This window comes from Eurosta solidaginis, chromosome 3 (assembly GCF_040869045.1).
Source record: "Eurosta solidaginis isolate ZX-2024a chromosome 3, ASM4086904v1, whole genome shotgun sequence".
In the NCBI taxonomy this organism is placed as follows: domain Eukaryota; kingdom Metazoa; phylum Arthropoda; class Insecta; order Diptera; family Tephritidae; genus Eurosta; species Eurosta solidaginis.
The window spans coordinates 5226468-5240747 of record NC_090321.1 but is presented as its reverse complement, the minus strand read 5'-3'; the positions used below and the strand labels follow the sequence as shown (position 1 = coordinate 5240747).

General features: G+C 38.1%; 4 protein-coding genes across 4 annotated transcripts; 2 read left to right on the top strand and 2 right to left on the bottom strand.

Moving 5' to 3' along the window:
- Positions 1-3280: 3280 nt before the first annotated feature.
- Positions 3281-6627, bottom strand: P32 (complement C1q binding protein P32). Its single transcript, XM_067777283.1, has 5 exons — positions 6310-6627; positions 6010-6160; positions 5754-5947; positions 5596-5684; positions 3281-3785 (listed from the first exon to the last, which is right to left on the bottom strand). The coding sequence occupies exons 1-5, from the start codon at positions 6536-6538 to the stop codon at positions 3636-3638; spliced, it is 813 nt and encodes a 270-aa protein (XP_067633384.1). The 5' UTR covers positions 6539-6627; the 3' UTR covers positions 3281-3635.
- Positions 6628-8478: 1851 nt separating this feature from the next.
- Positions 8479-9805, top strand: LOC137246197 (uncharacterized). The gene is made up of 3 exons (XM_067777282.1): positions 8479-8846; positions 8905-9237; positions 9298-9805. The coding sequence occupies exons 1-3, from the start codon at positions 8756-8758 to the stop codon at positions 9711-9713; spliced, it is 840 nt and encodes a 279-aa protein (XP_067633383.1). The 5' UTR covers positions 8479-8755; the 3' UTR covers positions 9714-9805.
- A 1316-nt stretch (positions 9806-11121) lies between these two features.
- Positions 11122-12831, bottom strand: LOC137246196 (uncharacterized). Its single transcript, XM_067777281.1, has 3 exons — positions 12518-12831; positions 12066-12450; positions 11122-11997 (listed from the first exon to the last, which is right to left on the bottom strand). Exons 1-3 carry the CDS (start codon positions 12764-12766, stop codon positions 11468-11470), a joined length of 1164 nt encoding a protein of 387 aa, XP_067633382.1. The 5' UTR covers positions 12767-12831; the 3' UTR covers positions 11122-11467.
- A 404-nt stretch (positions 12832-13235) lies between these two features.
- Positions 13236-14258, top strand: LOC137245833 (uncharacterized). Its single transcript, XM_067777054.1, has 2 exons — positions 13236-13371; positions 13457-14258. The coding sequence occupies exons 1-2, from the start codon at positions 13236-13238 to the stop codon at positions 13906-13908; spliced, it is 588 nt and encodes a 195-aa protein (XP_067633155.1). The 3' UTR covers positions 13909-14258.
- Positions 14259-14280: the final 22 nt, after the last annotated feature.

Below are 14280 nucleotides of genomic sequence, written 5' to 3'. Positions count from 1 at the left end.
GAAAAAAACTTTGTAAAATGGGTGTGACACATACCATATTAAGTAGAATGAAATGAAAAAGTTCTGCAGGGCGAAATAAAAAACCCTTGAAATCTTGGCAGGAATACTGTTGGTGGTATTATATATAAATAAATTAGCGGTGTCCAAAAGATGATGTTCTGGGTCACCCTGGTTCACATTTTGGTCGATATCTGGAAAACGCCTTCACTTATACAACTACCACCATTCCCTTTTAAAAGCCTCATTAATACCTTTAATTTGATACCCAAATCGTACAAACACATTATATATAGTCACCCCTGGTCCACCTTTATGCCGATATCTCGAAAAGGCGGCCACCTATACAACTACCACCACTCCCTTTTAAAACCCTCATTAATACCTTTAATTTGATACCCATATCGTACAAACACATTCTAGAGTCACCCCTGGTCCACCTTTATGGCGATATCTCGAAAAGGCGTCCACCTAAAGAACTAAGCCCCACGCCCTTTAAAATACTCATTAGCATCTTTCGTTTGATACGCATATTGTACAAACGCATTCTAGAGTCACCCCTGGTCCACCTTTATGCCGATATCTCGAAAAGGCGACCACCTATACAACTACCACCACTCCCTTTTAAACCCCTCATTAATACCTTTAATTTGATACCCATATCGTACAAACACATTCTAGAGTCACCCCTGGTCCACCTTTATGGCGATATCTCGAAAAGGCGTCCACCTAAAGAACTAAGCCCCACGCCCTTTTAAAATACTCATTAGCATCTTTCGTTTGATATGCATATTGTACAAACGCATTCTAGAGTCACCCCTGGTCCACATTTATGCCGATATCTCGAAAAGGCGACCACCTATACAACTACCACCATTCCCTTTTAAAACCCTCATTAATACCTTTAATTTGATACCCATATCGTACAAACACATTCTAGAGTCACCCCTGGTCCACCTTTATGCCGATATCTCGAAAAGGCGACCACCTATACAACTACCACCACTCCCTTTTAAAACCCTCATTAATACCTTTAATTTGATACCCATATCGTACAAACACATTCTAGTCACCCCTGGTCCACCTTTATGGCGATATCTCGAAAAGGCGTCCACCTAAAGAACTAAGCCCCACGCCCTTTTAAAATACTCATTAGCATCTTTCGTTTGATACCCATATTGTACAAACGCATTCTAGAGTCACCCCTGGTCCACCTTTATGCCGATATCTCGAAAAGGCGACCACCTATACAACTACCACCACTCCCTTTTAAAACCCTCATTAATACCTTTAATTTGATACCCATATCGTACAAATACATTCTAGAGTCACCACTGGTCCACCTTTATGGCGATATCTTGAAAAGGCGTCCACCTAAAGAACTAAGACCCACACCCTTTTAAAATACTCATTGGCATCTTTCGTTTGATACCCATATTGTACAAACGCATTCTAGAGTCACCCCTGGTCCACCTTTATGCCGATATCTCGAAAAGACGACCACCTATACAACTACCACCACTCCCTTTTAAAACCCTCATTAATACCTTTAATTTGATACCCATATCGTACAAACACATTCTAGAGTCACCCCTGGTCCACCTTTATGCCGATATCTCGAAAAGGCGACCACCTATACAACTACCACCACTCCCTTTTAAAACCCTCATTAATACCTTTAATTTGATACCCATATCGTACAAACACATCCTAGAGTCACCCCTGGTCCACCTTAATGGCGATATCTCGAAAAGGCGTCCACCTATAGAACTAAACCCCACGCCCTTTTGAAATACTCATTAACACCTTTCGTTTGATACCCATATTGTACAAACGCATTCTAGAGTCACCCCTGGTCCACCTTTATGGCGATATCTCGAAAAGGCGTCCACCTATACAACTACCACCACTCCCTTTTAAAACCCTCATTAATACCTTTAATTTGATACCCATATCGTACAAACACATCCTAGAGTCACCCCTGGTCCACCTTAATGGCGATATCTCGAAAAGGCGTCCACCTATAGAACTAAGGCCCACGCCCTTTTAAAATGTTCATTAACACCTTTGATTTGATACCCATATCGTACAAACAAATTCTAGAGTCAAACCTGATCCACCTTTATGGCGATATCCCTAAATGGCGTCCATGGCCCACTCGCTCATAAAATACTCTTTAATACCTTTCATTTGATACACATGTCATACAAACACATTCCAAGGTTACCCTCGGTTCATTTTCCTACATGGTTTTTTTCCCTTATGTTGTCACCATAGCTCTCAACTGAGTATGTAATGTTCCGTTACACCCGAACTTAACCTTCCTTACTTGTTTTTATTGTAGCTTGTGAGTAATTGAATCATGCGGGAGTGCAGTTGCCAAATATTTCTGAAAGGTAGGGTGTGTCGTTAGGGTGCTTTTTAAACAAATTTTGATAGATGACAAAATAGGCACAAAAATGATTTGCAAATTTTATCAGTTAGAAAGGAACTTTTTTTATTTTGTTAATTTTAAAAGAAGGCTTAAAGATAGACCCACCTAGCGGCAGTGGTTAAATAACTCGCTACAGAACGCGTTGAGCTTAATAGCGGAGACACGAACCTCTATGCGACATCAAATATCAAAGGGGATTGTATATACTACATAGATATTTAAAAGGGTGTTTTTTTAGTTTTTTTAAATATATTTATATGTGAATGTGGAAAAAAAAGCATTTAGCCTAAGCGGAACTCTTATTAACAACATTAACTGGTGCTTAACCTCTTACCTTTTAAAATAATTTAACAACTGACGCAAATTGATAACACGAAGGAAAATCAAGTATATCTCAAACTGTTCCTGTTGACTCAGTGCAGGGATCACAACTTTCATTGGTTTCAAATGCAAGGCAGGAATACTTTCTGTAGCTGTGACGGAACATCCTAAATTCCTCAAGAAAAAGTGAGGTTGGATGGCCCAGCTTGGCCATATCAAATCGTTCCAGAGATTGTAGAGAGAAGAGACTCAGCATTGAACTTCCTTCGATACACCCCAGTGGCGTCACGAGAAGTAGAACTTGTCTCAAGCGCACCCGTAGGGTCATTTCTTCTTTACTCGACATCGTGCATGATTCCTAGTCATATATCAGAACAGATAGCATCTGAAAGCTTCAGATCGTTCAAGAGAGAACTTCTCATTTGGCAATTTTGATTTCTACTGAAAGCAATTGAATCAGGTGATAAATCACCTCGGAGTTTACGGCGGATGTTAAACCAATATTTATAAATACAAAAAACTCTTGAATTAGGCGAATTCGTATTCAAAATTTATTTCAATTCGTTTTCGCGTAAGTTAAAAATATGCATACGCTGCTTTAGGCGAAGCACAAGTATATTTATGAATGGCTTACATGTCATATGTAGATGAATTGGGCAGTCATACAACTTTTAAAGTATACATATTTTTACTCTTTACCGTTAAAGGAAAGCAACTTTTCCATAAAATAAAATTGGGACTATTAACTTTCGCTCGGCTTTATAATTAATGCTTAAATTTTAAACGTAAAGTATATTTGTTACTCAGGTATGTAAAGAACTGGTAAGGAAACGCCACGCACACACAAAGCTTCAATGTCAGTAATGATGCTAATCCGTTGTGTTTACTTTTCCGTGGTAAACTTTGAAAGGTTCTCCAACAGACCAATGTATGAACTGTGCTCAAATGCTGTTGCTAAGTCTGACAATTTTTCAACGAATTCATTGCTGATACCTTTCTCCTCTAACAGATTCATCAACAAATCATATAGATACTGAAAAGAAGAAAAATATATTTTGCTTATACATATTTTTTGTTAAAAAGTTTCAGATATTTCTTTTTTAAGTTGCGCTCGCAAAAACACTCCTGTGTGAAGTTACGGATATTGGCAGTCCTTTCAATCTGGCCCGTTCCGGCAGTAACCTTCTGGTAGTAGCCCGTTCCCCTGGGAACGTTTTTTAATACCTCTTGAAATTTTAAAATTAAACTCGATAGGCAAACCTTGCCGCCGGTATCTTCTAAAACCCTGTTGTTGTTGTTGTAGCAGTGCTTCGCACCATACAAAAGATGTGACCGATTACAAATTGTCAACCATATCCTCTAACGGGAGTCCAAGCAAACTTGCTGTTTCAACAAGGGTGGAACATAATGAAAGGAGTGTTAGAAGTGTTGGTTCCACATTACAATGGAAGATATGGTTGGTCTCATGTGGGGACACATTGCAAGTAGGGCACACATTTTGTATGTGGGGGTTGATTCGGGATAGGTAACAATTTAACCTGTTACAGTATTCAGATCGAAGTTGAGCTGGAGTGAATCGTGTTTCTGTAGGGATTGTGCGTTCCTCTTCTGCAAGTTTAGGGTATTGGTCTTTGAGTACAGGATTCACCGGCCAATTCCCGACATAGAGGTCCGACGCCTGTTTGAGGAGATCACTGAGGACCTGTTTGGGTTTTTTGGCTTCAAACGGATGTGTTCTCAGGTGCCGTATTTCCTCATAATGCTTACGGAGACGACTTCTTAAGTCCCTGGGCGGTGTTGGCTCCTCAATCAGATGTCTATTGGGATACCCAGGTGTTTGGGCATCCAACAGGAACTTTGTGGTTAGTGTTTCATTTCTCTCCCTGATAGGGAGTATTATCGCCCCATTATGTAGATGGTGTTCTGTGTTCTGGGAACAAAGGAAGACAACCCGTGGCGGTTCTGAGGCCAGTATTTTGGCAGGCCTGTAGCTTTTTCCAGTGAGTAGTCTTTAGGCTTGGCGACCATATCGGCTGGCCAATTGCTTTGTAAGTGGTAATGAGCGTTTCTTTATCTCCCCCCCCCCCCCCCCCCCCCCAAGTACTGCCAGCAAGAGATTTGGGGATTACAAAAAGAAATAAATGTAAGGCGCGATAACCGATCTCCGGAGAGATCCAAGGCGGAGCTTCTCTTCCAATTTGCGTCGTGCTTTTCTTGATATTCCCTACAAATTGGCCTGGCAGTACCTACATGTTTTATGCCAACTCCGAACGGCATCTGCAAAGTAGATGAGTTTTCACACAGAGCTATTCTTGACACAAATACACTCGGAGCGCTTGCCAAACACCGCCGAGGGGCGACCCCGCTTAGAAAAATTGTCTTCTAATTGAAAAACTGTTTTGCCCGGAACACGCTACCATCACACCACGGTGGCCGCCGGTGGGATTTTGTTACTGCTCTGGATTTTCGGTACAATGCGGCTACATGCTCACCAAAATGTAGACCCTGATCGAACGTCACACCCAAGATTTTGGGGTGTAAGACAGTCGGTAGCGTAGTGCCATTGACGTGGATATTCAAAATGGTCGACATTTGGGACGTCCATGTTGTAAATAAGGTCGCCGATGATTTAGTCGGTGATGTCGGGTTTCGTGAGGTGAAACAACTGGAGAGATCAGGGAATCTGAAACCAGGATCTGAAACCCCTTAATATGTGTTGCCAACGGCAGTTTGAATCAAAATTTCAGTTTGGTGTGAAAGGGCTGAATTGTCAAACAACGAATACTACTTGTGTTTACACTTTAATGCCGCTTCAACTGTTTCACGGAATAACTTTAACTTACGCCATCCAGTACATCACCAGCTACAGCATACACCTTATCATTCCATTCACCTTGAAAAATGCACATTTCGTCAATACCGAATATGTCATCTATAAAAATAACGTAAAGGAGCAACATATAGTGTGCGCAGTTATATAAACTAAGTAATTCAAACTAACTGTATTCACCCTCTTGTGGGGTGCCCTCCAAAAAGGAGCATGTGAAAGAAAGTGTTGTATTGCCCTTAATTATATCTACTTCAAAGCGCGGTTTGCTACGCATTTCACCAATTTCAGCTTTATCAGCACTGGCATCCAGTTCTGGTTCATCTTCTGTATCAACAGTATGATTAACATTAAAGTTGATAACAACTCTGAAATTGTATTTGAGCATGATTTTAATTCGTTTAAAATTAAAAATTTATATATAATTTACTTTTCCTTATTCGATTCTTTGGTCAACTCTACATCGGCGCCATCCAAAGTAATACAGAAGCCCTCTAAGGCAGTGGGCATGGTTTTGACCTTCTGTGTTTTGCGTTCAGCCAGTATTTCTTCAGTAAGAAATTCCACTAGTTCTTTTTCAGCTAAAGTGTTGGTTTGTTAAAAAGATATAACAAAATGCATGATTTTCACTCAAAAAGTCACGCAACCATTTGTCACGTTTTTGTAGGTTATGTAATACATTACAAATTTGACCGGTGCAAAGTTTTTTTAGTTTTTAAAACAAATTTACCTTTGCTATGCATATGTTTCGCACCGCCACAACCGCAGCTACAGCTCATGCTTGGTTTGTGCACATTTAAGACTTGACTCGTTACTCCAGAAGATTCCGGATTCTTGCACATGTGCCAGAGTGTTCGTGTAAAATCGCGTTTACCAAATACGTTTTTCAAGGCACTTGATGAATTAACAGTCATCAAGCTATTGCCGAAACGTAGCATAGTTTTTGCAAATTTACTCATTTTAATAATTAATAAAATGCAAGTTGGAAGAAATTTTACCGTGCCGTGGAATAGCTCTAACCTGACACGATTTAAAATTTTTCGTGAAATGTCAAGTTTTGTTTTGGTTTCTAATAGTTCGCCGCAAGGCGAATTCAGTATAGACCTTAAGGCGCATGTACATAAACTCTCCCCCACTTGTGTATGAACTTTTACGTCGTGTTGTTTCGATATCATAAATCACATACAGCAAAGAGGATAGGTATATGTGCTTGAAAGTTTTAGTGTTTTCTGTTTCCAATGGTATGTTTTATCAATTATGCAATTAATTTCGATACAATTTAGTTTCTATTATCACAATATTTGCTAAACATCGCGCTTAATTTGTTTTTTGTTCGCTACCTTTTTTTGACATTTCTTCGAATTCACCTATTTCAAGGTGGTGGATACTAAAGCAGATAGCAAAACGGACTGCTAAAACCTAATCGAGATCTTTCAGAATCAAAATGGGTTTCACAAACTGTTCCCAACTCTACAGTGCGCCCTCTTGTATATCTATCCTCTTTGCTTACATCCGTCATCTTCTATAATTCCAGCATGGGGCTGTGCCTGTTATCATTGTGAATGAAACTAATTACGATATCTTATCTGTCAACTACCTGACAGGATGTTCAATATGTCTACTTTTTAGCGTTTTGACAGGGTGTTCAATATGGTGGCGCATATCTTCAGCGGGTGATAGAAAGGGATACAGAATGAGACAGCGATAGTCAAATACAAATCAGGTGATCCAATCACTTTGGAATTTTGACGTCTATGCAGTAGATATCACACTTAGCTATCATTCACAATGATAAGTAGAAGAATTTGACAGTTGCTTTGGCTAAGGGTGTTGGCACACTTTGCAAGTGAAATTATTTTTCCCACTGGCTGGTAAATTTTCTAACTTTTTCGCATTTAAAAACTGCAATATAACAATCGATTACGACACAAAATATGTTAGCAAGTATTTTTGTTGTATAGGCAGAATGTTTATAACAGTGCTTAGCGAAATTTTGTATGTGAATGGGCAAGGCGTAATAAACTTCAATTGCCACGTCTGAAGTTCCTTCATATTTTCAAACGCAACATATTGGTTGATTGACGAGATGTTATTGGAATGCATAAGCTTGTATTAAACGCATCTATATGAAACATGTTATGGTGTCACCGCCTTTAGTTTCATTCATAATTGTCGTCTTTCAGTGAGTTTTACAGCTCCGGCTCACGCTGTTTTCTCACGGGAATGCTCTGGATCATTGAGAGATTTGAAAAGCAGATGTCGTGAAATTTTCGTACACGTGAAATGTGATAGGCAGATGTCGCCGCTGTTTTTCATTTAAAGCTGGAGACATTGGTGCTTTATCGGTAACCGTATCAGTAACCTTTTAACAGCTGATTCGACCAACCTTATGAGAATCAATGCAATCGATTATTGGTGCCGCTAAGGTAGTATCCGTATCGTAGCCAACCAATTTGGTTTTGGTTTACCGTCGTAACGATAAACAGCTGATTACGTTAGGGATACGGATACAGCGATACGACATACAGCACCAATGACTCTAGCTTAACTCATACGGCGAAAGGCTAAGCAGCGACATCTATTTTTGAAAAAGTAGGTTTATTAAAGGCCGAGTTGCCAACCTAAAAGAAGTAATTAACAAATTATCTGGCTAACAAATTGAAACGGACTTCTATCTGGATTTATTTGGCTCAAATCGTTGTTGTTGCATTTACATGCAAAATTATTTATCTGGCTCAGGATTTTGCCACCGGATGACGGCAAATGCCTGTTATGCCATCGCTAGGCACGCTTGCTTTACAGCTGTCAAACCTGGACAGAATTTGTTAAAATAGAGCCATGGCGGAACAAGGTGGCAGCATGAAACAGCTGATTATAAACTTTTTTATTTGATTTGATACATCAACATCCGGCGCAGTACGATTTTGACATTTGTCCATCGAATTTACAAAAACAAAGTAAATGGAATTTTTATTTATGTTTGTAGATGTCACCATGCTGCCACCTTGTATCGTTCCGCCATGAATAGAGCTGAACAAGCATCTTTGGCCAAACAAATCTGTCGATATCACCTTTGAAGTCTACGTCTCAACGAAATAGTCATATTTGCAAAGTTTAGTTCATGTAATTTAAATTTAGTTAAGACCGTGGATTCACATTATTTAAAGTAAAAAAATATGGAAGAACAATGGGCTGCTGATTATCGTGTTGGAGATTGCGTTTACAGTATAGTTGAAAAAGGCGATCTACACTCAAGATTAAATGCTGGTTAAAACTATTATTTACGGAAAAGTATAAAAAATGTACTAATTTAATTAATTTGTAGATGAAGAATTTTTGAAAAGTTATGTGACTCAATCGACCACTAATACAGAGTTAAGGATGATTTCTGCAGAAGCGCTTAAAAAAGAAGGAATAATGAATAAAGCACCAGGAACATTTAAATGGGATCCAAAGCCCACCAAGCTATATATTCAACTATACATGGAAAGGCACGAAAAATTTCGTGATCCAAGAACAAGAAAGAAGGATCTGTGGACGGAAATAAGGCAGCACATGTCCCAAGCTGGGTATGAGGTAGACGAGGACACACTGGACCGCAAAATGCGAAATATGAAAAAAACTTATAGAACAATAAAGACTAATATGAATAGAACAGGTGAGCAATAAATGAATCATATCAAAATGGTCTTAATTTTTTCTGGCTGGTTTGTCGCAGGTACAAAAGCTGTTAGGTGGGAACATTTCGAATTCTTTGATCATATGTTCGGTAATGACCCTACTATAATTGACCCGCTTTCTGCTTCAACCACTACCAATTTCGTTGATACGTCGCAGAATCTACCGACATTGTCCTCAGACTCTGAATCAGCGCCGCCTTCTCCATGTCCATATGAAGAGCTTCGTCGTAAGATCGTAATAAAAAAAGAAAAACATATAAAACCCAATTTGGCTGGTGTGAACAAAAAACGCTTGTCAATGCTATACATCCGTGAAAAAATGTTAAAAATAGAAGAGAGAAAAGCTGTCGCAAGTGAAGAATTAAATCGCATCCTCAGAAAAACAAATCAGATAATGCAGGAGCGAAATGACTTGCTGCGAAGATTTTTAGATTCACGAGGACTAGAGTACTAAGATTGTTATATTACATTTAACCACCATACCACTTTTATTATTTTTAAGCATCTAGGCTAATTTGAAATATTAAATAAATGTAAGCAAACCAAGTACAAGGTTTTTAATTTATTAGGTGCAACAAAGTAGTTTCATATAATTTTTTGATATCATTTTCTTAAAACCCATCGATGGTAATTATTGCGTGTTTACATAAAGCTCCTCAACTTTTGTATAGCATATTAAAAAGAAATTGACCAGGCGCGCGGGTAATACATGCTCAAGGGCTTAAGTGGCAAACTGTTGAGGTGGTAACGGAACTTTCAGGACAGCGCATTTAACTGCTACGGTATGTTTCCTTTGTACGCATGAGCACCTACTTTGTACATAGTAAAGACTAAATCCTCAATGCTAAAAAATCCAATGACATATGATATGATAAGCTCCAGCTGGGTTTTTTAGAAACCACAACGTTTTATTCACATAAAAGGTACTTTTCCGAGTGCACTGTGATGCTATTTAGCAACAACCCCGGCCTTTGCAAATATTCAGGAAGTGTCTTTATCGTTACAAGAAGATGAAGACTCTTTGTTTCCCAATTTAATACCTAGTAGTATGTATACTTCAAATAATATATGTATATGCTACACGTTACCCTAGGACTGTAAGTTTTTGAGTCAATCACTGCTTTGATCTAGGTGTGAGGTATGCTGCTACATAATACACAACATCTATTCAACAGCTCTACAGGATTTATCTCTAAAGTTTAACTAGAAAAGGATAGCGGACATCGCTTACGGAAAGAGACTCTTTCTTTGAATTTCATGCTTGTCAGAATGCAATCCTAGTTGACTGTTGTTAGTGTGATAACGTATAAAAAAAAAATAAATAATAAATGTAAGGCGCGATAACCTCCGAAGAGATCTAAGGCCGAGCTTCTCTTCCAATTTGCGTCGTGCTCCTCTTGATTTTTCCCTACAAATTGGCCGGACGGGACCTACATGTTTATGCCGACTCCGAACGGCATCTGCAAGGCAGATGAGTTTTCACTGAGAGCTTTTCATGGCAGAAATACAATCGGAGCGCTTGCCAGACACTGCCGAGGGGCGACCCCGCTTAGAAAAATTTTCTTCTAATTGAAAAATCTTATTTCTAAAATTTTGATGTTGCTTTGCCCGGGAGTTGAACCCAGGGCATATGGTGTGATAGGCGGAGCACGCTACCATCACACCACGGTGGCCGCCAACGTATAACACGTATAACACAGCAAACAAAGCAAAGCTCCCTTTTTATTAAATTATTATTATCATACCCTTAATTTAGGCTGTCTGTCACTTACAGTCTCTCATTTGTAACACATTCTTCTTCATTCTAAGTATGCTTTTTAGATCTAAATTTCACAGTATATGAAGTACAATCCATGTTTCAATTACTTATAATTTAAAGGTTTCTGTGTATTTAATTTTTCTTAAGTACTTTTAATGTTTCCTGAAGTACAATAAAATATTTAGAAAAACATTCTAAAGTTATGAGGTAAATTCGATGTTTTTCGATGTTTTCTTTGTTGTGTGCCCTTTTTATCGCAATTAATGATTCGTGTCTGTGGATTCTTCACTCAGACGGTCACTGCTTAATGTTAAGTCTCTATAATGCGAAACTATGCATTACAATTTTTAGCAGCTTTTGCACTCTACATACTTTTGTGAACTATTCTAAATTGCTATTTTTTGATTTGACTAACGCGTACAAAACGGAAATATGATTTATATGATTCACTACAGCAATTGTTCTGCTATGAAATTTCTCTTCGCTGTCGCAGAAGCATTTCCGTCTTCAACAATTCCATATGCTAATTGGTTTTCTTCTTGGAAGGTTTGTTCATCCGTGTTAACACGTCGATAATCTATCTCTTTATTATCGATTAAAAAGTTATGTAATGTGCATGTAGCCGAAATTATATCCTTTCCGACTTCTGGAGTATTTATATCTAAATAGTCAAGCCTTCTAAAATTCGATTTTAACATTGCAAACGCCAGTGCGTTAATTGAATGGCAAGCCATTAATTTGAAATTAAAGTTTTCTTGTTCCTGAGTTAACTGGCAATTATTGCGATACGGAGTCATCAAGTTTTCTAATAAAGGATAGTCTGAGTCGCCAACTATATGTAAATTTGGTGGCAGCAAGGGGGATGTGTTGTCAGTTAATTTTTTAAAGATTTTGCTTTGCTTAAAACCTTTGGATACATTCATTTGGCTTGGTATTCCAATGTACACATCGATAAATCGCGCTTTATGATCGCAAATACCTTAAAAGAAAAAAATTCTGATGGTTTTAAAATGCATTACTGATTCCAGTATTATATTATATAAAAACCTTGTAGTATTATGGAACACCGTTTGTTTTCGTTACAAAAATATGTTCGATGTACGGAAGGCGATTTTATGGGTATATGGCACATATTAACTGCGCCAACAACGCCGGGAAAACCACGCGAACGTCTTTGGAACAACAAAGCCTCTTTATTGCTTTCATTTCGATCGGGAAATTTTATAATATTTTTTCGCATGATGTAGAGTGTAGACAATATTTCCCTGTAAACTTTGTAAGATGAACTTTTAGCTAAGCCAAACCGGTTGCCAACTGCGCCAAAACCTTCTGGGGTTGTTAAATACCAAATTGTAAAAAGAACTTTTTTTGTTAATTCAGCATAGTAGTCAGCGTTCCCGGCTCTATTGATTTTTATTAAGCCTATTAATTTCTGGGAATATAAATTAGATACATACTTAGAACTTATGCATTTGACTATTTAAAATTCCTTTACTCACGCTACATGTCCGACGTGACATCCTGAAGTACTCCTTAAATAAATCATCTGTATATTCTGGTATAATTTCTTCCAACCGTTTCATAAGTGGGTTTTCTTCTTTCTTCGGTTTCTTGCGGCGTTTCGTCCTTTTCAGCAATTCGATGTCAGCGGTTCCGCCATAGTGAGTCGCTACGTTTTCAATTAAATTTGAAATAATTCCGTCAGCAGTACTGAAGAAAAAGTTCTTTATAAATTCTGTCTCATCCATATTTTTCAGATTTGTTTTTTTCAGACTTGTTTTATTTTATTCCCGTGATGGAAAACTATGAACGATACTAGGCATATATCATTTATCACAAATCACAAATCTGTGTGATTTGTGGTGATGATTATATCTGTCGATGATTTTAACGATGTTTAACTGCTATCTAGGGAATTAGGCAAGGTGCACACGAGGCTACGCGTATTAGACGCTGCAAGCGAAATTTGTACGCTTTGATGCCGAACACATGTATTTAAATGGAGAGCTGCATACGAGGTGTCAGCTGCATGAAAGCGTCAAAGCATGAAATTTTCGTGTAGCTAGGCGTACAGCAATGTTGGTCGCTAGGCGTAAGTACGCCTGGAAAAGAGCAAGAAGAAGATGTTTGTTTACAATTTTTCGTTTGCAAACTTGTGTGCTGTGCTTCTGTTGCTATAATTATATATTGAATTTATTTCATAAAAAAAAATATAAAATGGTCGACGCGACTAAATTCATTCAATTGGTTGAGAATTATCCTTGCCTATACAAAAATAATTTAGCAGAATATTCGAAGAAAGATGTTACAGAAAGAGCCTGGGCAGCAATTGGTGTGGAAATGAATTGGTCATGTGTGTAGATTTTGGATTTCTTTTTATAAATAAAAACAAAGAATATGTCTAAATAGATCTAAATTTATTACACTCTTCCTTACAGTGCCTGATTGCAAAGAAAAGTGGAAGAACTTGCGAAGTGGCTTTGTAAGAAGTCTCAAGCCATCTCCTAGTGGATCTTCTACTAAAGCGAAGAGGCCTTACTATTTGCACGACATTATGCAATTCGTTCTTCCATATGTAAAACCAGTGCATCATTCTGAAAATACCAGCAACATTATAATATCAGAAATGGAAGAACAATATTTGGATGAAATTGAAAATGGATCAATTGCTGACGACAACTACAGCGATTGTGCCCCCACGAAGACAGGATCTTTGATCTCCAACAACCTAGAATCACATCCAGCCAAAGAAAGCAATTTTGAACTAACATTTAGTGCCAAGAAAAGAAATAAAACAGCCCGAGATGAAGTCGATGTGGCGGTGCTAAATTACCTTAAAACAAAAAAGGGAAATACAACTTCGGAAGATCCAAAAAAAAAATGTTTCTAATGAGCTTACTTCCCGACGTAAGAAGTCTTTCTCTCGAGAATTTGCGCACATTTAAAATTCGATCTATGATGCTGCTAGAGGAGATTTTAAATGAACAAAGGGCACAATCTGTCAGGCGGGAACTGTTTGATCCAGCAACGTCTTATGGTCTGCACCCCAGCTCCTTCGCCCGAGTAAACTTGCGTTTTTGTATATTATTTATTATATAATTATACTATTATTTAGTTATAAACAGATGTTAGAATGGGTGTGTTTTCAATGGGCTGATCTCATAAGTATCTTACTACATAGAAGTAGTCATGAATTAGACGATACAATAGTGAACGAAAAAAGTACCAGTGTAACAAGCGGATGCTAGTTTGAATACATGTA

Bases quoted from the DNA above. Each gene is read 5' to 3' on its own strand.
- LOC137246196 (XM_067777281.1), bottom strand. From the start codon at position 12,766: ATGGATGAGACAGAATTTATAAAGAACTTTTTCTTCAGTACTGCTGAC. The intron at 12,451-12,517 runs GTGAGTAAAGGA...TTATATTCCCAG, and splicing joins TGTCACGTCGGACATGTAGC to AAATTAATAGGCTTAATAAA. The intron at 11,998-12,065 runs GTTTTTATATAA...TTTTCTTTTAAG, and splicing joins GTGTTCCATAATACTACAAG to GTATTTGCGATCATAAAGCG.
- P32 (XM_067777283.1), bottom strand. From the start codon at position 6,538: ATGAGTAAATTTGCAAAAACTATGCTACGTTTCGGCAATAGCTTGATG. The intron at 6,161-6,309 runs GTAAATTTGTTT...CCAACACTTTAG, and splicing joins GAAACATATGCATAGCAAAG to CTGAAAAAGAACTAGTGGAA. The intron at 3,786-5,595 runs GTAAGTTAAAGT...TCTTCTTTTCAG, and splicing joins CTGGTGATGTACTGGATGGC to TATCTATATGATTTGTTGAT.
- LOC137245833 (XM_067777054.1), top strand. From the start codon at position 13,236: ATGGTCGACGCGACTAAATTCATTCAATTGGTTGAGAATTATCCTTGC. The intron at 13,372-13,456 runs GTGTGTAGATTT...TCTTCCTTACAG, and splicing joins TGTGGAAATGAATTGGTCAT to TGCCTGATTGCAAAGAAAAG.
- LOC137246197 (XM_067777282.1), top strand. From the start codon at position 8,756: ATGGAAGAACAATGGGCTGCTGATTATCGTGTTGGAGATTGCGTTTAC. The intron at 8,847-8,904 runs GTTAAAACTATT...ATTAATTTGTAG, and splicing joins ACACTCAAGATTAAATGCTG to ATGAAGAATTTTTGAAAAGT. The intron at 9,238-9,297 runs GTGAGCAATAAA...GGTTTGTCGCAG, and splicing joins GACTAATATGAATAGAACAG to GTACAAAAGCTGTTAGGTGG.